Source organism: Nomascus leucogenys, chromosome 8 (assembly GCF_006542625.1).
Source record: "Nomascus leucogenys isolate Asia chromosome 8, Asia_NLE_v1, whole genome shotgun sequence".
In the NCBI taxonomy this organism is placed as follows: domain Eukaryota; kingdom Metazoa; phylum Chordata; class Mammalia; order Primates; family Hylobatidae; genus Nomascus; species Nomascus leucogenys.
In genome coordinates, this window is record NC_044388.1 from 69,611,445 (window position 1) to 69,635,520 (window position 24,076).

Below are 24,076 nucleotides of genomic sequence, written 5' to 3' on the forward strand. Positions count from 1 at the left end.
TTAGTAGACATGGGGTTTCACCATGTTGGCCAGGCTGGTCTGTAACTCCTGGCCTCAAGTGATCCACCCACCTCGGCCTGCCCAAAGTGCTGGGATTACAGGGTGAGCCACAGTACCCAGCCTATGATTTGAATATTCTCAAGGTCTCTTAGTTCCTACAATGCAGTAATTTTGTAGCAGTTTGAAAATCCAGACATACTAAATAGGTTTTCCCAGCTACTCCTTGAGTTGGCTCCGTTTCTGCTATTTAGTCTCAGGAACTGTTGCAGTGGTTCCTATCTACATCTGTGATAAACAGCTTTTCCTAGACATGGCAATGTTCAGGTTTAAGTAGACGATGTACTATTGTGTTTGGCAGGAGAGGCCATTAAAAAAAAAGCAGCCCTCATACTAAATTTCTTTAGAAAGGTGTTACTGATCAAAAAATATAGCTCAGAATTGAAAATTGTTTGGACTAAATAACTGTGTCCTTTGTCTCACCTTCCCACTCAATCCTTCCCCCAAAGTAGATTGATATGAAAAAGTACATAGGATTGCTTAAAGCTTTTATCTTTCTTAGTAATCACCCTGGAAGAATTTTTAAATTATTGATTTAAGTAGAATCTTTTATTCTTGGTTTAAATGTATACAAAAACTACTCACATGCTCACCTGCAATCTCGATTTTCTTTGAATTTCATCTATTTTCTCGCTTATCTACCTCAAGGGGAAATAGGGAGAGAGGATAGGTCTGAACCAAAGTATTCCCACTTACATGGCATGATGTGTGTATGTATCTATGTGTGTGTGCGTGCCTGTGTGTGCACACAGCAAATTACTGGTTGCAATAAAATTTATTAGAATTTCAATTTAGCCTCATTAAGTCTGAGACAGTGAAGTAATATTAAGGGGGAAATAGAATAGGTGAAGAGAAATAAATACTAGATCAATTTTCTTTCAAGAAAGATGTTTTAGAAGAAGTAGTATTCATTTTTTAGGTCATCATTGAATTTCTCAATATTATATTCCTATAAACTGCATATCAGGACTTTTATGTGCTTGAAGAAGCTACATTTTCACAGCAGGCGAGGAAATCAGAATAAAGCATTGAGATGCAGGTGCACAGTAATACAAGTGGGCTCTTTCCCCTGCAGCCTGAATGCCTGGCCAATAATGCAGAAGCTCTTGGAGCCGGGCTCTCAGGGTCTCCCGGAGCTAAGCCAAGAAGTATGGGGGTGGGGCAGGGGGGGTCAGGAGAGAATAATTGTTATTCAATCTTCTTTAATGAGATGTATTGCCCACTGCTGAAAGATTGTGGCAGTGCCTTTTGTTATGCTAATTAGACACCATTAGAGCTTGGCTCTCTTTGATTTCTGCTTAATCTTTTCTGCTTCCTCAGCCTCAATCCTGACTGGCAAATGGTTGAAAGATGGTGGGGTGTACTGCACGTGTTATTTATTGCTCACATCTATGCTGAGTTCTTTGGGGAATGGGGGGGAATGCAAGATTTATCTTACCAAAGGCAGTACATATTTTGGACGTTCATTTTTGGCTTATTTAAAAAAAATGAATTTTTTGATAATGATTACTTTCTGCCTTCTAAGTCCAAGTGCCAACTGTTTTTTAGATGGTTGCTTTTTCAGCCACACTGAATGGAAAATGACAGATTGGAAAATGTAGATAGCCTCTCCTTGGTTGCCTGGATTTCCCTAAAAACTGAGCAAGCTGATCATGCCATAAGGTTTTAGGGAGGCTGTGGTCAACCAGAAAAATGGAAGCAAGAATAATTTAATGGTCAAAAAGAGCAATTTTGATATTCAAAATTCCTGCCTTTACAGTTTATAGACATGTATACATTCCTTCCTAAAACTAAAACATTACGTTTACATGATTACCACAATTAAGAGTGTGGTGAGTTTTTTTTTTATTATTATTATTTTGAAAAATGACTAATATCCTTTCTAAAACAGTGAAATGGTAGATTTCCGTTAAATTTTTAAAAACAACATCATAATGTTTTAGAGCAGCCCTCTCCAATAAAAATATGGTATCAACCACAGATGTTACTTTAAATTTTTTGATAGCCACATTAACAGAGTAAAAAGAAACAGGTGAAATTTGTTTGAATAATATATTTTATTTACTCCAGTGTATCAAAACTTTATCATTTCAGCATGTATTCAGTATAGAAATTAGTGAGATGTCTTACATTCTTTTATTCATGTTAAATTTTTGAAATCCGGTGTGTACTTTGCACTGGTGTGTATTTTATAACACATCTCAATTTAGAATCACCACATTTTAAGTGCCCAGTGGCCACATATGGCCAGGGCTACTGTATACATATGGCCAGGGCTACTGTATACATGGTGCACTTTTAAAGTAATTGGGTAATTCACCACTTGCCTAAAACAACTGTCAGGATAGAATCCATTTTTAACATTATAGGTTAAATATTATGAGGTATGTGACCTTGACCAAGTCACTTAATCTCTAAGGGGCCTGTATTCTCATCTGTAATATGAAGAGTTTGTCCTAAATGATCTCTGAAGTCCTCTCTTCTATCCAATCCAGCTCTGAATTGATGATTTAAAAAATTCTCATTTAGAAGTTGGGTAGGCTGGAGCTTATCCATCCTTTCTCATAATTTAGTATTTGAAAAGAAGTTTTCTTATGCCATAAAGATAATTAGAAAGCGTCCTGCATACCACGCCCACACCTTTTTTTCTTCCAAATGTCTGAATCTTTCTCGGAATTATTCTGAGTTTTATACCATTGGTAATGCCTGGTAGTGTAGCTCACTGAGTTGCCTGACTCCCCATGCTTTTGGAATGAGGACTTGGAGCAATGAAGGTGTGAGGGGAGTTGGCAAGTGGTTGCTGCAGATTACTAGATTACATAAACAATCTCTCTCTCTAATGCTTTTGCTTTTGCTTTTCTCTTTTTTTTAAATTTGGCTTACTTTTTGTGTCATCAGTGAAACAAAACTTCAACAAGCACCTTCCAAGAAAGTGACCTATTAAATGTTATCACTGGTCACTTGTGTGCCTTTTGGGGATGGGGAATGTATGAAAAAAATTTTTTCCCAGAAGCACAGCCCAGTATTCATACATATTTTTGCCCATTTGTGAAAAAAAAGGACATTTCCTTATTTTAGTATTTATTTGTTGAAAATGAAGTGAAACTTTTTTCAGATATGTATTGTATGTAGATAATTTAGATTTTTGGTTTTGAATTGCTTTTTTAGCAGTTTATTTTTCTGTTGGGAACATTTATTGTTTTCTTATTGTTTTGTAAAGGCTCTTTATATTATATAACATATAACATGTGATTAGTATATATGTCATACTTGCAATTTTTTTCTATTTGCTTTTTGACTTTGTTTATGACAATCTTAATATACTTTTTTTAATCAGTAGTTAAAAACTTCTCATTTATGGCAACATGGCATCATGTTAAAAATGTTTCATCAACACGTTACATGTCTAATAATTTATATTTCCTCCAAGTATTTTGTGGCTTCTTCTTTTTCATCTTTTCAACTGACAAATAAAATTGTATCTATTTAAGGTGTACAACCTACTTTTATGAGTAGGTCCCTTTCTGAGAATCTGCTCTCAAAGAAGACTGGCCTAGACTTGCCAAGTAATGGCTAAGAGACAACAGTGGAAATAGATCAGGAGGGTGAAAGTGAATGGAAATTCTGTTCAATTTTTAGGTTTGAGCTTTTCATAAAAAAGTTCTACACTTCTATCCAGTGTTGGCTCCACGGGCCCTTTCCATGAATCAGATCTCACGGATAGATCTTACTGGCAGTATCTGGCCATAGGACTTCAGTTTTCAGTATTGAGCACTTTCCCAGGCTGCCTGGGCGTGACAGAGCTTGCCCAGTGTGGGGAAAAACAGACCTGATGTACTTTGTGCCGGCTCTGTGATAGGAGGGTCAACTTGCTTGGGTTTGTTGAGTGGGTAGATTTCATGTTATATGTTCTTACCACAATTTTTTTTTTAATTCCACAAAAAGCTTTATAGGCAATACCTTTGAATGCTCTAGAATACTCAGAAGGTACAGGCAGGTGGTTAAAATGCAGCTGCTTTTTGAACTGGCAGTTTAGGTAGTACTAGATTTGGATCCCTGATGCCAGGCAGGAAGGCATCAGCGTGGCATTTCCTGTGTAACTATTTGCTCTTACTATTGGCTCTCGATCAGCAGATGAAAATAGCTTTGTTACTAAGAATGGGATTTTGCCCCCAGCTGGAAAGAGACTAGTCTTGGATTGTCTTCCTCTTACTGGGGTAGATACGGCTAGAAGAAAACCAACCAGCGTGAAGAAAAGCACAAGGAGATTCTTGTTAGAAGAAACTTCATGGTCTGATTTGATTCAGTAGAACTGCCTCGGGCCTGGTCTTTGTATCTCGTATGACTGCACAAAGAAGGGAAGAATAACTTTTGAAAAGCCAAATTGTTTTGCAATTTTTCTTTCTCCTTAGGTTATTTCTGAAATGCAAAGAAGGAAGAAATAAAGCTACTAAGATACTCATGGCAATTAATAGATAAGCATATATACTTAAAAATATGGCTATTCCACTTCAAAGGAACATTCTTCCCCTTTTGAGTACATTTATATCTATTAATAAGTGTATCTGAAGAATTTTTTTTTTCCCACAGAGGACAATGTTTTCAAATAATCTAATGAATGCCTTTTTTTTTGTCATTGTTTAAGAATCAGTTACCAGTCTAGCGCTTTGAGAATAAAGTGTCCAACATCTTCTCTTAAGAACCCTTAAGTAGACCAACAAATTGATGGCTAGCATTTTGAATACGATGGACTTAAAGGCTCATTACCTGTTTTCTATGCTATCATCATTTTTGACACACATTCTTGTGTTGTGGCCCTATTTCATTATAGAATGGCATCGTGGAGTAAGGATGATATTAAATTTTAATGTTATTGCTATTATTACCGTTGACCGTTTTTAGCATAAGTATGCCTGGTTCTTTAATTCCAGCTTCTGCAGGGCCAGAAAATAGAAGTGTGCATAAACAGTCAGGAAAATTACTGTATACCCAGGAGACCCAGCATCGCATGCTCTGCCTGTTGTGAATGATGAATCAAAATGGAAAGGTTATCATTTTCATTAGCTAGGAAAGAACAAGACCATACTTTTCTCCAAGTGTAATTACAGCAGTTCACTGGCAACATTACACTGCAGTAATTAGTCTAAAGGTGTATGTGAGGGCAGGCTTTTGCACAGACACTAGAAATATTATTTCAGAGTTTAAGGTCACAGCCTTGTGTTTAACATGTTCCAGGCAGCTTAGGGGGAGGAAAAAAAAAAAAACTAATTTGACTGGAGCTAAAGAAAGACATTTGACATTTCCCAGAGTCATGTGTTCAGAAACCAGTCAGGTCAAAAAATTGTATTTTATTATCTGCAATAAAAGAAAAAACTTAGCTGCAGAAGTAGCATGTCAGAATATTCTGTGTAGGATAAGCACAGATAAAATTCAAGTTTATTAGAACCATGATGTAAATGATTACAGGAACTTTTGATATGTGTGTTTTTTTTGTTTTTGTTTTTTTTGAGACGGAGTCTAACTCTTGTCGCCCAGGCTGGAGTGCAATGGCATGATCTCAGCTCACTGCAACCTCCGCCTCCCAGGTTCAAGCGATTCTCCTGCCTCAGCCTCCCGAGTAGCTGGGATTACAGGTGTCCGCCACCAAGCCAAGGCTAATTTTTGTATTTTTGTAGAGATGGGGTTTCACCATGTTGGCTAAGCTGGTCTTGAACTCCGGACCTCAGGTGATCCACCTGCCTCAGCCTCCCACAGTACTGAGATTACAGGCATGAGCCACCGCCCCCGGCCTGATATGTGTGTTTTAATCTCCATTCTTTTCCTAAGGCAGAGAATGGACAGAAAAAATAATTGTCAGCAGCTCTTCAATGGAAACAAAATAGTTTCTTTCTTCCTTAACACCATTTTCAAGAAACAAATGCCTATCTTACACAGGTCCATATATCTATGTCCTTTGTGAATTTTTTGTTACGCTAAATAGTAATATTGAAATCTTTTTGTAACTCAGCATCTCAGAATAGAAATTGATTGACATTATTTTCCAAAGCCACGTCAGGCTTTCTGTTTAAGTAAAGCGAAAGTAAGAAGAAAAAAAAGTTATAAAGAGAAAAGCAAACTTTACATACAGTTTATGTTTAAAGCCATATATGAGTTTAAGAGAAACCTTTTGCTTTTTCTAGTCCAAAGAACACTTTTGCAAGCAACATTTCTTACTGAGTTAAAGGTATTAGCCCAAATACCCTGATGTCTTTGTTTAATTTGAGTGATGTCTGCGTTTCTTCAAACAATTCTGTTTCTCTCTTTATATCCTTATATAGCCTTGTAGAATATTGTTTGTTTCAGGACAAATGATGACTTAGAGTGTACTTGAGGAGCATTCATTCAGCAACCAAATTCTGTTGGAAACCACTGCTTTTTAAATGCAAGTGTGTGTTTTATCTGCACTCTCTGGCCATATGGTTAGAACTGATGTTTTTCACAACTTCAGGCACTTGGGAAATTTAAGCATAGATGTGACACAAATGACACAGCTAACTGATTATGTAACTTACTGAAAAATCTACCCCAAAATTGAATTTAAAAACACTGCTATTTGTTTGTCACAGATGTTTCTCTGCTCAAGGAAAAGTCATACACTGCAGAATTAGATCCGTGGTGTTGTAAGTTTTCCACAGCTAGCAATTAAATAGGAAGCATTGAGTAGTGGGAAGAGTTCAAAGGCTTCCCTTTCTTCTGCCACTGCCACTGAGCAAATCACCCATCTTGCCAGACCTTAGTTCTCTCCCTGTGAAATCAGAGAGATTGCCAAGCTCCCTCCAACATCTTACTTTCTTTGTCTGTCTAGGGGAATACTGCTTTTATTTTCTGCCTTTGTGGTTTTCATTTAAAAAAAAAAAAAAGTATAAGAGCTTTTCTCATATCTTTTCAACAAGGCCTAGAAAATTGTAGCACACTCATTCTTTCACAGCTGGGGGCCGTATTTCCCCGGCAGCCCTGAGAGGTCAGCAGTAATGCAGGGTCTTATACAGACGTTTCCTGCGCCTTCCTTCACTTTAGTGACCCAGTCAGAGAAAGCAAGGGATAGTTTTACAGGAATATTTTTATAATTCATTTTTCATAAAATGTCTTTAACGTTAAAATGACGAAATGAAGTTCTGTACATCCTAGGAAAAATTACTTTCTCTACTTACATTTGATGAATAAATTATAAAGTATGCCTAGCTTGTTAAAGCAGGTACCAGAACCAACAGCCACTTTCAAAAGTCCATAGAACTGAATTCAGTAAAGGAATAAGCTCAAGGTAAGGATTGTCCCTTCAGATAGCTACAATCAAGTTACTACAATCAGTTACTTTCCTGACAGATCTCTTAAAAGGCAAAGCTTTGTAAATGGAAACTGAGTTTCCCCTGGAAATACTATAGCATTTGTATTCTCAACAGAAGCTTTTAACCTCTAGCATGTTACAGAAATTAAATGAACATCATTTTATTTAACCAGCCATAAACTATATGCCTATAAACAAATCAGAAGGAAAAGGACATCTTTCTTAGGATTACAAGAAAATACTTTGTTGAGATTTCCTTTTTTTTTAAGAGATAGGATCTTTCTCTGTCACCCAGGCTAGAATGCAGCTGTGCAATCATAGCTCACTGCAACCTTGAACTCTTGGACTCAAGCAATCCTCCTGCCTTAGCATTCCAAGTAGCTGGGACTACAGGTGTGCACCACCACACCCTGCTAATTTTTTTTATTTTTTTTGTAGAAACAAGGTCTTGCTATGTGGCCCAGGCTAGTCTCTAACTCCTGGCCTCACATGATTCTCCCGCCTTGGCCTCCCCAAATGCTGGGATTACAGGTGTGAGCCACCACCACACCCAGCCAAGCTTTGTTGAGATTTTGGCAGACTTCTTTAAGGAAACTTCAAGTCACTCAACAGCCTCTTGAGACACCTTGTAATTGTTTCCTGGCAGGTACTGTATTGAAAATCAAGTTGTTGGTTTAAGTACAGCAAGAAGGTAGCTGTAATTTGCAGAGGGCTCTAAGCATACATTTACTGTTTAAAAAAAGAGAGAGAGAGAGAACAAGAGAGAGACAGGCTTGATTTAGAGTACGTAATTTCCTGTAGCTAATTCCCATGAAACCTTTGGATGTGCTGATCCGCAGCCTATGGATCTACCTTCAACAATGACTTAAACTTCATAATCGAAAGATCTTTAAATATTGTAATCCACCTCCCCTTCAACAGCCCTACTCTCCCTACTTCCGTCCTACTTCTACCAACCTCTCATTTTAGATGAGGAAAGTGAAGGCCCAAAACATAGTCAGGTCTCTTTCATCTCAAAAATAATCTCACTCAGACCCTGTGTCTTTGTTCCCTACTGACCAATCCATATATGTGGCATCTGTTGATTTCAAAGAACCCTCTTCAGACTCTTTTCCCTTCGGTTCTGCTAGAACTAGGTGCTTCTGCTTCTGACCTTTCTTTGTCTATCCATCACTTTCCCCTTTCTTCCTATCCTTGAATGTTACAATTCTCTTGACGCCACCCACCAGACCATTCTTTGGACTTAGAATTTCAGTTGTATCTTAAACATTTCTGCTGAACAATTATATTGTGCTCATTGTGCTCTGTCTTAGTTCATTTTCTATTGCTATAACAGAATACCCAAGACTGGATAATTCATAAGGAAAAGAAGTTTATTTGGCTCATGATTCTGGAGGCTGAGAAGTCCAAGATCAGGCAACCCATTTAGTGAGGGCTTCAACTCAGCAGAAAGCAGAAGGGCTTTCAAAGAGACCACACACGAAAGGCAGCCTCACATTATAACACCCTCAAGAACTAACTTATCCATTCCCTCAAGAACTAACTCAGTCCCTGGAGAAAGATACTAACTGATCCTAATGACCTAATCACATCTTAAAGACACTGCCTCCCAACACTGTTACATTGTCAATTAAATTTCAACATGAGTTTTATCAGGGACAAACCATAGCAGGCTGCCAGTCACACATTTTATGAGAACCATGGTTTTCAACCTCTTCCTTACTTGCAGGATTTTGTCCATTTTTCACAGTGATGTAACCTTTTCCTGTTGGTATTTTCAGCTGTTAGGCAAGGATCTGTTAGTGATGGTGAGGCAGCCATAGAAGTTTGCTTCTCAGATGAGTGTAGAGTCTCTTTAAGACAGATTCTGATCCCTTTTAGTGGACTACCTCTGCCATTAGCATAATAGATAACTGGGTGGTGTGGTCTTAGAGTCCTGAAAATATCTATAGCCTTGCCACTTTTCTGCAGATGCCCTGCCTTAGTTCTGTGACTAGAACTTCCTTACCTGGAAAGCAGAGGCACTCTTTGGATATGGCAAGCCAGGATGATTACTCTCAATTTTGTTATATGAGGGTCTTTAACCACACAGGGCTACCATATGGGGTGGGAGAGACAGCAGCTAGAAAGTGTAGGGGAAGTGGCTCATTTTAAAAAGAAATTGGAGGCTTGTATGTTTCCTTAGCCCACAAGTTCCTTTGCAACCAAGGTGAAGTTGCATCTTCCAGAATGTCATCTGAACTCATTCTTCCATAACTTAAGTGTTGACTTTAATATTATTTGGAATAGTTGATTATCTTAAAGGTTATATTTGATTTTCACTTCAATGTGACTTCATTCATTAAAAAATATTGAGGGAAGCATTTATTATTTTTTGTTTGTTCATTTGTTCAGATAGGTTCTCACTCTGTTGCCCGGACTGGAGTGCAGTGGCATGATCAAAGCTTACTGCAGCCTCCAACTGCTGGGCTCAAGCAAGTTTTATATATTTATAATATATATGTATACATATATTTATTTTAAGCGGTGGGGACGGATTGCAGCAGCTTTTGATCAAAGCCGTAGCCTTCCTAGGCTCAGTTTTGCTCCGTATGCTCTGGAGATTTTGTTTAGAGACAAAGTCTCACTCTGTCACCCAGGCTGGAGTGCAGGGGTGCAATCTCATCTCACTGCAACATCTGCCTCCCAGGTTCAAGCAATCTTTCCACCTCAGTCTCCCAAGTAGCTGGGACTACAGGCACATGCCACCATGCCTGGCTAACTTTTGTATTTTTGGTAGAAACAGGGTTTCACCACGTTGGCCAGGCTGGTCTCGAACTCCTGGCCTCAAGTGATCCACCCGCCCTGGCCTCCCAAGGTGCTGGGATTACAGGCATGAGCCATCATGCCTGGCCTCTGGAGATGTTTTATTTATTTATTTATTTATTTATTTATTTATTTATTTACTTGAGATAGGGTCTTATTCAATCACCCATGCTGGAATGCAGTAGAATGATCACAACTCACTGCACCCTCAATCTGCCAGGCCCAAGCGATCCTCCCACCTCAGCCTCTCGAGTAGCTGGGACAATAGGCACACACCACCACACTCGGCTAATTTCTGTATTTTTTATAGAGATGGGGTTTTGCCATGTTACCCAGGTGGTCTCAAACTCCTGGACTCAAGTGATCTGTCCACCTCTGCCTCCCAAAGTGCTGGGATTACAGGCATGAGCCACCAGGCCCGGCTGCTCTGGAGATTTTTAAGGGCCTTGCCAATGAGACTGGGGACACAAATAGGGTGACTCCTCAGTTGAGGACGCAAATAGGATGACTGAAAAGGTGTTTGCCACTATGAATTAGTGCACATTGCGGTTCTCCTGAGTCTCTTTGGCAAATAGTAGTTAAATACTCACCTACAAATAGTTCTCTTATGGTTGATTAAAAGCCCGGCTTTCTACTATATAAACATAGCAAGTCTTTTTAACTCTGTATATATTACTGTCATTGTTATCATCTCCAGATGAAATAGAGCAGCCCAAACATGATGGCCCTTACTCTCCACATTGATTCTAATAAGAAGAAAGAAGCAGCATAGTTTTCAGTGGCTCTACAATTTCGCATTGTTGTTAATTTTCTGAAAACTTGATGTTAAATGAAGTGTAATTGCAGATTTCCTTAAGAACCATTGACAGATACTTATCCTAAGTCATAAGCAACTCACACTGTGAAATGTGTGCAAACATTCTAAGTTTTCTTGTAGAAGAATATACTTCAGTGATACCCAATATTCACCAGCCCTTTTCAATAAACAGAGCCATGGAAGCTCAACATAGAAGTTGGGGGAAATTTCTTTTTTGCCACTTGATTTTTTTAAGGGGGTTAATGTTGCCAGAAGTTGCATTGTTTTTCAGAGAGTGAAAAGAGTCTTTAGTAAGTGTCATCTCAGAGACCTTACAGCTTTTGGCTAAGAGGGCTATATTTTGAATGAGATGGTAAACTAGATAGTAAATTATGGTGTATTTAGGTACTGGCATTGTATGATGGAGAAGGGAGTTTGATTTGTTTTTTAATTGTTAGGTGGTCTATTTAGTGCAGCTGTGTTTATGTTTCCTTCATGGTAACTGCCTGAACATGGTGACAAGTCCCTACAAATGAGAATAGGAATTTTAAAAAATTATCTTGCCAGTGGGCTTTAATTTGGGGGGTCATAATTATTAAGTAGCAATTGTAAAAATAATCCCCGGCACAGTCATTCAGTACAGTTGTTTTGCTGTATCAGACATTTTGACAACCTTGTAAAAAGAGTAACTGAGTCCAGGCATGGTGGCTTACACCTGAAATCCCAGCAGTTTGGGAGGCCGAGGCGGGCGGATCACTTGAGGTCAGGAGTTCGAGACCAGCCTGGCCAACGTGGCAAAACCCCGTCTCTACTAAAAATATAAAAATTAGTCGGGCATAGTGGCGCATGCATGTAATCCCAGCTACTCGGGAGGCTGAGGCAGAAGAATCGTTTGAACCTGGGAGACGGAATTTGCAGTGAGCCAAGATCATGCCACTGAACTCTAGCCTGGGTGACAGAGTGAGACTCTGTCTCAAAAAAAAAAAAAAAAAAAGAGTAATTGATACCTTAAATGCTGCATTTCACGGTAGAATAAACTTGGAAATTATAGAATTTCCTTAGAATAGTCACACTTCTTTACCCATTGTTTTGGGTGATTTACTTCTTTGCTATTAAAAATGGGTGCTTAGATCATAATGTACATCAATTCTGTAAGAAATTAGCAGTTCCATATTTTTGCTGTCTTTCTCTTTAAAAAATAACAAATGAACGTAGGGTCCTGACTGCAGCAAAGAGACAGTTGCCTGTGACAGAGAAAATGTATATGATAAGTAAATAGCTCTGTGAATTACTCAGTACTTTCAGAATTGTATGCAAGATATGAAATGTGGAGGTGCAAGGTCCTAATGACTAGTTTTCAGAGGCATTTTCTTTAGTGTTACATCCCTCATAACTCAAATTAATGTTTATTACTATTCTTTCATATTGCCAAAATATTTTCATGAATTTGGATTAGAAGCAGCTTGTTCTGGCTTGTTTTGCAACTTTGTTTCAGGAAACAAAGTGATATTTAGAAGATTTTTGTATGTCATAGAAGCTTTAATTATCTTACTTATGTTGAAGGAGATCAAATTCTGTTTCAGAGTTATGTAAGAAAATAAGAGTTTATACTATGCTAATTTTATGTTGCCAGATAATTAATGTCTTTCAAAAAATTTGAATCCGTGATTTGAGCAGTGTTCACTGTTAAATAACCAGCAATGTAGAGTCTAGTTTAAATTCAAGAAGACGCTACTTGGTCCAGACCTACTTGGGCTGGCCTTTATTTTTATTTTTGGATTCACAGGTGTTTACCCTTATCTTTCCTTTTTTTCCCTCCCCTTCTCTCCACAGATTGGTGAAAGACAACAAGTGTTAGTAACAGAAGAATCTTTTGATTCCAAGTTTTATGTTGCACACAATCAATTCTATGAGCAGGTAAGAGGTACTTCAGTATTCTTGAGTTTTCTCCAAAGTGAGAAAGAGTTCTGAAAGTTTAAGCAAAGGGCATTTAAAGGGGAGAGCGTTGAATCTTGTCACAGCAAGGCTGTTTTATAGCTTCAAGCCAGCCAGGCTAACATGGACTTTATCTTTGTGACTTACTCTACAATATGTTCTGTTCAAAGGAATAGGTGTATTTAGTCTATTTTAGTTCACATTAATCTTTGACAGGACCAGCCTTAGGCTTTTGGGCGTTTGGAACCAGGCAATTAGCACTGCCAGAATTCCCACACCCTGGCAAAGCAGCGGGGAAAGTCCTGCTCAGACGACAGGAAGGATGTCTGCATGGGCGACAGCAGCATGAAAGGGCAGGGATTTCCTCTCACTGGTACATCACCCGGGCAGTTTTTTTAGTTGGTTGGTTGGTTGGTTGGTTGGTTGGTTTTTTAGTTTTGTTTAGTTTTAGCATTTGTTTTTTTAACTTCTACCTTGATAAAAATGCTGGGAGCAGAGGAAAAGGAGTCTGTTCCTTGGACTCAACGCAAATTGTGTGTACAACTGTGCAGACCAGTGTGAGGATCAAACCAGCTTCATTGTGAGAGCTTTGAAGGCCATCCGTAGGGGCACCCCCACTTACTAGCCCTCCTTCCCTGCCCATCTAAGCTGGCCTGCCTTTGCCCACTGAGGAGCCTGACTTCTGTTTCAGCATCGGGGTTTCTACTCCTCCAGGTGGGAGAGCAATTCAAAAGTGACTAAGGAAAAGAGAGTGCCTCTTTCAGGGGCATTGACCCTGGCAAGGGCCAAGGCCAGGGAAGAGACGGGATACGCCCTCCTCTCCCATCTCATGATAGCCTGTGTGGGAGACTGTCATGGGCGTACGGAGATTTTCACTGATCATTCTGGATTGTATTAAAATCAAATGGAGCTTCCTACTTTTTTGCTTCTTTCTTATCACATAAGAGGTGAAAATGTTTGCTATGGGTCATGGCTGGAATTAGAGGTTGAGAAGACGCTGAAGGCCAATGTGGACAAGTCGGATGAGGGATGGGCAGAGGAAGCAGGCTGCCTGTGTCAGAAGGCAAGAAAGCAGGAGCTGAAGAGGCCCCCAGCATTGACATTCCCCGGGGAATCATCTCAGACTGGGCAGTGCATCCCCAGGAAACAGGGGAGCTTTTCAAAGCCCAGACTAAACGTACTCCGTTCAGTACTGGTGGAGACTGCAGTTGAGGAAGGGCTCCCAGCACTCCGTGTCTGGCCTGCATCGCTTCCCCATTTCCCCATCTCGTTAATATACTCCAGAGGGCCATTTTCCTATTCAGGCCAACCTTCTGCTCAGCCCTGGGGAGGAGCTTGATTGCATTTTGGTTGCCTCTTCTCTCTCCTTTCTCTTGCCATCTGGGTTTTGCCTCAGCAGGGAACTTTTTTTCCTTCATTTTAAAGGCAGTGGCATGCCTCGTTAGCTGCTTCCTCCAATTTAAAGCAGTCGGGCTTTTTCCAATTATTAAAACTGGAGGAGGGGAAAACACTGAGCCCTTCATTCAGATCAAGGCAGCAGATCAAGGAGGGTTATTTTTCCCCAGAATAGTACCAAATCTCCCAGGGTTAGTTTGGTCTAGAGATTTTCTTATTTTATAAAAACTGATTTAAAAGGGCTTTTTATATCCTAACACTAAAGCTCTTTTAGTTCGTTTTGCCTGCCATAAGTAATTCACCACCCAGGTGACCTTTTTCTTCTACTTTGATGAAGCAGTGTACTCAGTGGTCATAAAAATCAAACTCAGACCAAGATTCAATTTTGCCTCTCAGAGAGATTGGCTGTGGAACTCCTGGCTCTCATCTGACTTTTCTGTCTCTACAACTAAGCATATCAAAGATTTTCTAGGAATTATTTTTCTAAATAAGATGAATTCCAGAGGTGAAGACTATATCTAGATGTCCAAGTATTACTGCATTGGAATTGGTCTATTTATTTTGGACTCTAACTTGAAAAGACTGGCAAGTCGCTGCAGTGCTAAAATAGAAGTGTAAGGGAGACATCACGCACACAAGCTACCTGTGGGTCCCAAAGGAAGGGAAACGTCTGCTCGAAGTAAACAAGGACTTTTATCAGGAATTTCTAGTGGAAAGAGACAACCTGACAGTTTCCTGTGAACAAGCCAAAGTAACCTTCAGAGGACTGGTTCTAGATGGAGGTAGATTCCCAGGACTGACAAACACAGACCTTTTCTAACAGAGCAAGGGAAATGAACGGCAGCTGTTAGTTTCAGGAGTTATTTAGCTCCAAACAGCAGTGTTCAGCGTTATTGGAAGGTTCTATTAAATGTACCTCCTTCTCCCTCAAAACACAGCATACACACATGCGCGGACACAAACACGCAGGCCTGTGTTTGAAGTGTCTTTTCAAACCATTACTCTGACAGCTCACTTGGAAAGTATTGAAAGTATAAGGCTTTCATCAGTATTGTCTCAGTTTTCCTCATTGCATGGAATAGCCAAGAGCAAGATATCAAAGGCCTGTCCAGAAGTGGCTGGCTGATTGCTGGGGGATTTCCCAGGTCTGCCTTCCACGTGCCTCAGGACATCAGATGCATCCTGCACTGGAAAAGCACAGCCCAGGGGCCCAGGAGCCCCTCCCAGAAGTGCCTTTCCTTCCTGCAGGCTCTGCAGACCCTTGAGCAGCTAGAAGATAGAGCCCACTTTGGAGGGGATCCCAGAATAGAAAAATGACATGGAGGGACAATGAGGAAACCTGGATAATTAAGTATGCCTTCGGTTAATAGTATTAATATATCAATTTGGGTTCATTAATTGTGGCAAAAGTACTATACTAATGTAAGACGGTAAATAATAAGAAAACTGGCAGTTGGGTATACAGGAGCTCTCTATACTGTCTTTGCAATAATTCTATAAATCTGAAACTGTTCTAAAGTAAAATGTTTATTTTTAAAAATTAAGCCTCTGAAACAAATGTGTTTAAGGTTTTAGTGCCAAAGAACCCTGCGTTCATGGGGAAAATGGTTGAAGTGGACATCCATGAATCAGGCAAACATTTTATGAAAGGGCAGCCAGTATCTGATGCCAAAGTGTACACGCCCTCCATCAGCAAACCACTAGCAAAGGGAGAAGTCTCAGGTTTGACAAAGGTAAGTAAAAGATGCTCTCCTCTCTACCCTGCTCGTAAAACAGCAGCTGTGGAAGCGCAGTGATTCCAGACCATGTTTCTGTTATCATTTATAGTTCCCTTTTTATGTATGCATGAGGCTTTAATCCTTTCTGACAGATTGAAATCTGAATTAGAAAGATGTGTTTTTGCTGATGCCGATAGCTTTGCTTCTCTGGCTGTAAAGGGAATAAGCTGTTTCTGCTTCCAGTTTAGAAGCAGGGGGTAAAAGCCATTATTTGCAGGTGAAAATGTTGACACCAAAAGATGATCTGATCCAGTATGGTTTCTATGTCAGTAGATCCTGAGTGGAAGGGGATGAAGAAAGGGGTGTTTTCTTGCTTTACAAAGCTGTTTATACTGTAGTAAAAACCTACAGCTGAACAGGCACTAAACCGTATCATATATGCAGTTATGGTGCCTTTCAGAAGGGTGTTAGCTGGATATCTACTTTAGTCATGTGGAGTGAAAATTAAACATTTTTTTTCTTTCTATAAAAAAGTAACCTGACCCCTATTTTATACCTTGGTAAATATGGCCGTTTGCCAAGCTCTCTCTTACATTTCATTGAGCTACAGTTGTAAAAGCTGATGGAGTGTGAAATGAAAATGTGTATCACATTTCTAAGCATCATTTGATGTCCTTTCTCCAACACAATTGTTAAGCGCTTAAAAAAAAAAAGCATATAGCAGTGATTTAGCATATGGAAAAAAATAACTGATATTTATCTGGCCATGTAATTCCAAAATTGTTTTAATCTGTGTATAATCTTGTTCCTCAAAATAAGTTGCAAGGACATGTTGGTTAAAATAAAGGGAACACCGCTTCACTCTGGCAATAGCAACAAAGACAATACTATTGTCTGTGTTCTCACTGATTGTGGTGCTGGATTCTTGTGTCCGATAGCAGTGATAATTCACATGTGCTTGACAAGTGCCCACGAAGGATCTGCATGCATGGCCGTCTAACCCCTAGTGGAACGGTATAGACCAGCTTTTGTCAAAATCCTACCAAATGCATCAGCCTGCACGATCAGGAGATAACTCTAAAACTTGATAAACATAACCATTCATTTTTGCTGTTTATAAAAAAAAAAAATCATACTTGGGGGATAGGATGGGTGGCCAGGAAGGAGCAGTGTAACCTGGCATTTAAATTATATTGCTAGAGATTTGGCTTTTGATATGTTAGCCAATACTTTGAAAAATTTTTTCAGAAGTCAGCTTATTTTTTGTTTTGTTTTGTTTTTCCACATAGTGTGTTTTACAAGGTTAATTTTAGATTGCCACAGTGAAAAGGGTTTCTCAGCAAGTAGCAGTAGTGGGGAAATTATTATTTCAAAGACTGACTTCCTTCATGTTTGCCTCTTGGAAAGAGTAGTATTCTAAACGTCACCATTGATAGCACATAAATAAGGAAATGTAGTGTCCATCTATTTGTTCCTTAACTATAGTGTTACTATCTAAAAGGGCAGTTCCATTTAAATTCTCTGGGGCACCCTTTCTACTCTCCCATCCTTTCCTCTAGTCTAGAAAATGGTGTTATCAGTTCTACCACCAGCCCAACTCTGAACCAGAATGGCCCAAAAGTCCCAGATAAGATGAGGAGGCCAGTTGGTTGCTGGTCTGCCAGAGCCTCTAGAAATAGTGTTGTAGCATGAGGCCAGTGGGGTAGGAATATTGATTTGGGTATTTACATTAAGAGAAACAGTAAGGCTTTGGTTGGTTTTTGTTTGTTTGTTTTGAGAGAGGGTCTCCCTCTGTCACCCAGGCTGGAGTGCAATGGTGTGATCACAGCTCATTGCGAACTCTGCCTCCTGGGCGCAAGCAATCGTCCCACGTCAGCTTCCTGAATAGCTGGGACTATAGGCATGCACTACCATCCTGGCTGATTTTTTTTTTTTTTTTTTTAGAAAGACTCTCACTCTGTTGCCCAGCCTGGAGTGCAGTGGCATGCAGTCTCAGCTCATTGCAGCCTCCACCTCCCAAGTTCAAGCAATTCTCATGCCTCAGCCTCCTGAGTAGCTGGAATTACAGCCATGCGCCACTACGCCTGGCTAATTTTTTATTTTTAGTAGAGACAGGGTTTCACCATGTTGGCCAGGCTGGTCTCGAACTCCTGACCTCAGGTGATCCACCCACCTCAGCTTCCCAAAGTGCTGGAATTACAGACATGAGCCACTGTGCTCGGCCCCAGCTGATACTGTTTATTTTTTGTAGAGACAGGATCTCGCTTTGTTGCCCAAGTTCGTCTTGAACTCCTGGCCTCAAACGGTCCTCCCACCTTGGTCTCCCTGGCATCTAAAGCAAAATACTATAAATACTATGCTTTGGACTTATTTTGTCTCACTTGACCTCTTTTTTTTTTTTTTTTTTTTTTTTTTTTCCTGAAATGAAGTTTTGCTTGTCGCCCAGGCTGGAGTGCAATGGCACGATCTCACTGCAACCTCTGCCTTCCAGGTTCAAGCAATTCTCCTGCCTCAGCCTCCCGAGTAGCTGGGATTACAGGCATGCGCCACCACACCCGGCTAATCACTTGACCTCTTTTGATGAAATCGATGAGAAGTACAACAGATTAGAAAGGTGTTATCAAAATGATGGTGGGAATGGGTGAAAGTTATATGCGCATTTTAGTGAAAGGGGCAGAAGAATAGGAAACTTGAGAAAAACACAGTTTTAAGATGCTGAGAACATCGATATTTTTATCTTGTGCTCACATGCAGCCTAATTTTTACTACACCTGAAGAAAAACTGTAGATAGACAGGACGTGGGGTCAGCAATACCAAATCCATGACCATGTAATAGTTTGAAAAATTATCTAAAAGCCATCATCAAAGATTGGGATCAAGGATTTTTTTGTTTAATTCCATTATGGAAATCCATTTATGGAAATTTTATGAACATTTTCAAGCATATACAAAAGTAGAGAGAATAGTGTAATAATCCCACATACCTATTACCTCCCCTTATCGGTCATCAGATGACAGCCAATCTTATTGTCATCTGTGTTCTTATCTACCCTTATTCCCCCAACCCTGATTATTTTGAAGAAAATCCCATCTACATTTTATTTCATCTAGAAATATACTAGTAAATACCTCTAAAAGATAAAGATTCCTTTTACAAACATAATCACAATATATTATCAGATTTTAAAATCATTACCCATAATTGTCATTGGCTAAATATTCCATGCCTACTGCTAGGACCCTAAGTCAACATTTATGGCGTGCTTATCGTGGCCAAATACCATGTTAAATATGTTACATGTGTTCACTCATATCACCCTCATAACCCTGAGAGGAAGGCACTATTATTATCCCCATTTCACAGGTAAGGAATCTGAGCATCCATAATTCAATAAATAGCTTATCTGGAGTCACAAAATTTGAAGGTAGAAGAGGGAAGCCAGGATTTATATCCTCACTTTCAAGCCTTTGTTTTTGTTTTTGTGTTTTAATTGTGGTAAAATATACATAACATAAAATTTACTGTCTTACTCATTTGTAAGTGTATAGTTAGTGGTGTTAAGTATGTTCTCATTGTCGTACGACCCATCTCCAGAACTTTTCATCTTGCAAAACTGAAACCCTGTACTCATTAAACAATAACTCCTCATTTCCCCCTTCCCTCGGCCCCTGGTAACTTCTAATCTACTTTCTGCCCCTATGAATTTGATTACTTTTGGTACCTCATATCAGTGAAATCGTACTCTCACCAGTGTTTGTCTTTTTGTGACTTGCTTATTTCACTTAGCATGTCCTCAGGGTTCATCCATGTTGTAGCATGTGTCAGAATTTTCCTCCTTTTCAAGGCTAAATACTATTCCATTGGATGTGGATGCCACGTTTCATTTATTCATTCATCCATTGATGGACATTGAGGTTGCTTCTACCATTTGGCTGTTATGAATAATGTTTACTATGAACATGGGTGCACAGATATCTCTTCGAGTCCCTGCTCTCAATTCTTTTGGATATTTGCGCAGAAATAAGATTGCTGGATTGTATGGTACGTCTATTTTTAATCTTTTGAGGAGCTGCCATACTGTTTTCCACAGCAGCTGTACCATTTTACATTTCCACCAATAGTGCACAAGGGTTCCAATCTCTCCACATTCACACCAACACTTATTTTCTCTTTTGTTTTGTTTTGATAGTAGCCATCCTAATCGGCATGGGTCAAGCCTGTTTTTTTTGTTTGTTTGTTTTGAGACAGAGTCTCCCCCTGTTGCCCAGGCTGGAGTGCAGTGGCGTGATCTTGGCTCACTGCAAGCTCCGCCTCCTGGGTTCACGCCATTCTCCTGCCTCAGCCTCCCAAGTAGCTGGGACCACAGGTGCCCACCACCATGCCCAGCTAATTTTTTTGTATTTTTAGTAGAGACGGGGTTTCACTGTGTTAGCCAGAATGATCTCGATCTCCTGACCTCGTGATCTGCCTGCCTCAGCCTCCCAAAGTGCTGGGATTACAGGCGTGAGCCACCACACCAGGCCAGTCAAGCCTGTATATTTAAGCCCAGGTCCATACTGCCTTGCCCATTTTAATTGCAGGAGTCTTATTCAATAACTTCTGGACACTAGTTTCTTTTTGTATACCAGAGTAAGCTTACACTGGATACAAAAAAATAATAAGTAAGAGAGAGAGGGAAAAAAATGAGAAAATGGGCAGTCTTCATTGTCTTCTCTGTGGATTCAGTTAAAAATGGCATTAGAGATCTGTCTGTCTTAGGAATATGCGAGAATGTGAACATTACTGCTGTCTGTTTTAATAAAGGCTAACTAGTTTTACTACTAATGTTCTTTCTTCTTGTCTGGCCTATGTTATAACAAATCACTTGAATCTTACCATTTCTAAGATTGATTCTTAAGAAGTCAGAACTATTCTTTGCCTGGTACAAGATAGAAAAGAACATTTTCTCTTCTAATTTTAAACTTATGAATAGTTTGATTGCAAAGTTTTTTTATTGAATTCATTCTTAGTAGTAAAAATTGCTTTAAAGAAAGAAGAAGTAGAGTAGCAGCATGAAAGATCGAAAGGATCTGGAGTCTGTCAGGCTTGGGTTCAAATTACAGTGACAGTTCCTATGATCAAGTACAACTTTCTTGACTCACAGTGTCTTCATTTGTATAATGGAGCTAACAACTGATTTGCAGAGGATTAAGTTAAATCATGTGGACAAAGTGCATGATGCGTAGTAGGTATATTCAATATTTTAAAGAAAGAATTCAATAAGTATTGCTTTAAAAAGCAGTGGTTTCCTGGCTTTTATTTTGATTTCTTTTACTTTAATTTTTTTTTTTTTTTTAGACAGAGTCTCACTCTGTCACCCAGGCTGCAGTTCAGTGGCATGATCTCGGCTCACTGCCACCTTCGCCTCTTGGGTTCAAGTGATTCTCGTACCTCAGCCTCCGGAATAGCTGGAACTATATGCGTGCACCACCACACCCAGCTAATTTTTGTATTTTTAGTAGAGACAGGGTTTCACCATGTTGGCCAGGCTGCTCTCGAACTCCTAGCCTCAAGTGATCCGCCTGCCTCAGCCTTCCAAAGTGGCAGGGATTAGAGGCGTGAGGCACCACACCCGGCCTACTTTAATTTTTTTTTTTTTTTTAAAGTACTTTGCAGCCCGATGCAGTGGTTCACGCCTGTAATCCCAGCACTTCAGGAGGCCAAGGCAGGAGGATTGTTTGACCCCAGAGTTTAAGAACAGCCTAGCACTATTGGGAGACTTCATCTCTATAAAAATTTAAAAACTTAGCCGAGTGTGATGGTGCATACCTGTAGTCTCAGCTACTTGGGAGGCCGAGGTGGGAGGATCACTTGGCCCCAGAGGGTCGAGGCTGCAGGGAGCCACTGCAGCCCAGCCTGGGTGAAAGAATGACACCTTATCTCAGACAAAAAAAAAGTACTTTGCGTTCATGGATTTCACTGTACATTATAGTATAGCAATTAAGAACATGAATTCTGGATTCCGATTACCCAGGTTTGAATCTTGATTCTACTATTACAAAAAATATGCTCTTGGGCAAGTTACTCAATGTCCCTCTACCTCAGTTCTCCCTCTGTAAATGAGTGATAGTAGTACCTGCTTCGTAGGATATACTGGAAATGGCTTAGCAGTCAATAAATATTGGCTACTATTTTCATTATTAATTTGTGGTGCATGCCAAGGCATTATTTTAATTTAACTTGTGAAGTAAAAGTTGCCCAATATCTTATCATTTCAGATGTTGTATTCATCAGCCATAGATTTCTGACAATGGCAGATGAAACCAGACCAACTGCTGAGATTCCTCCATGAGAATGACAAATTAACAGAAGGAGATTCCAATAATACTCCTACAGTGCTGGCCATTCTTACTGACAGACATTTCTTCCTTTTACTCTTTATGTCTTTTTTTTTTTTTTAAAGAGAATATTCTAGAATGGAGGCCTGGACTTACCATTCTCTTTCATACAAGTTAAGAGAAGGCTCCCCCAGGGTGCCTAAGTGCCACTTGTTTCTCATCTATTGAGACTTTGATCCTAAGAATGGATTCACTTGAGCAGTTAGATAGCTCAGCACCGACACAGCCAACCGCGCTCGGAAAGGAAGCAGAAGTTTTAAAGGGTGGCATGGTTTGCTTCATTACCAGACAAAGGCTAGCAGGATATTCAGGTGTACTGAGTTTTATGTACAAACTATACTATATTTTCAGAGCTTTGACCCTTGGAAAAACAGTTAAAATGCTTTCCTCTCCATCTGACATTCATTTCCAGAACCACTGAAGTGAAAGGGTCTATTAGTTCAAGGCCAGATTTGAAAGCACATGAAAACTACATTCATGAGGTTAAGAAATGGCTTAATAATTAAGTTAAAACACTTGAAAGTGGGTCTAATTTCAGACAGATCAGCTAACCATGCTAGAAGCAAATGAGGGCGTGTTTCTTCCTATTTTTCCTTCCACCCCCAAGATACTGGCTCCCAAGCAGTTTTTTCAGTTCCTTTTTTTTTCTTACTAAACTTTATGTGAGACTAAATTCTTCATCGCTGCTAAGTTCATGTCACAAACAATTAAAACCATAGTACATTTAATATTTTATGCATTTTTCTTTCATTTTGTATCTTGTTAGTTTCTTTTACAGACTGGTTAGGACGTATTTGAGTTTCACAGTCTAGATACATAGCTTTTATTCTATGCTGCAGAGCTATATTTTATTGACCATTGCAGCTGAATTAGTATGACTGTCACTTCAAACTGTGTTTAGTGTGTTTACATTACCTTCCGTGTACCAATTTGAGCACCATCCGAAGTATCATCAGAGCAAGCTGATGCTAAACAATTAGCTTTCCTTTCACTTGCATCACTAATTGTGCAATCACTGATGATAATTCTCTTCCTCCTGAGGGTTGTAGCTGGAGCATCGTGAGGGAAATTGCATGCATCAGGGAACTAATTGTACCTTGATAATCATAATAGCTGCCATTTAGTGAACCTCTACTATGTACTTGGTATTGAGGCTCTTTACTCGTATTACTTCAGTTTATTATTCTAGCCTGGCCTAGGGCAGCTAGAACACAGTGAAGTTCTTTACACAGCTGTACACACCCACATAGAGGCATCATAGGATGGGACTGAGCAGGCATTTTCCCCACCTCTCCATCTTTTGCCCACGTTCAAGATAGGAGGCAGAAGGAGCAGTGAGCCTGGGACAAAGATGTGGACTGACTTTCCTAGCTGAGCGCTAAGGAAAAGAACCAGGCCCCCAAGCCTGAATTACTCACATATACAACATGCAGGTAGCACCTGGCCTCTTATAATATGTTTCAATGTTTATTATCCAGGAACTGAATGAAATCTTAGAGATGGAAATAATGAATATGGGCTTGGTCTTTGAGAAGTTTTTGGTCTTGGCTGTTCCTCTGGTAATACTGCTAATCAATTGTGACCCTGGTAGGGAGGGATTGGTGTGAGGGAAGTGGTCTTGTATAGGTATGCTAGCTCACCTGTGCGACATAATTACTCCTGTGGTT

At 39.7% G+C, this 24,076-nt stretch overlaps 1 protein-coding gene across 2 annotated transcripts in view; it reads left to right on the forward strand.

Moving 5' to 3' along the window:
* CDKAL1 (CDK5 regulatory subunit associated protein 1 like 1) overlaps nucleotides 1-24,076 on the forward strand; it is a 700,650-nt gene that overhangs the window by 654,799 nt on the left and 21,775 nt on the right. For both annotated transcript variants that reach the window (XM_030817372.1, XM_030817373.1), the window contains 2 exons: nucleotides 12,816-12,899; nucleotides 15,881-16,045. In XM_030817372.1, coding sequence (XP_030673232.1) covers nucleotides 12,816-12,899; nucleotides 15,881-16,045 — 249 coding nt within the window. The remainder of the gene's footprint in view (nucleotides 1-12,815; nucleotides 12,900-15,880; nucleotides 16,046-24,076) is intronic.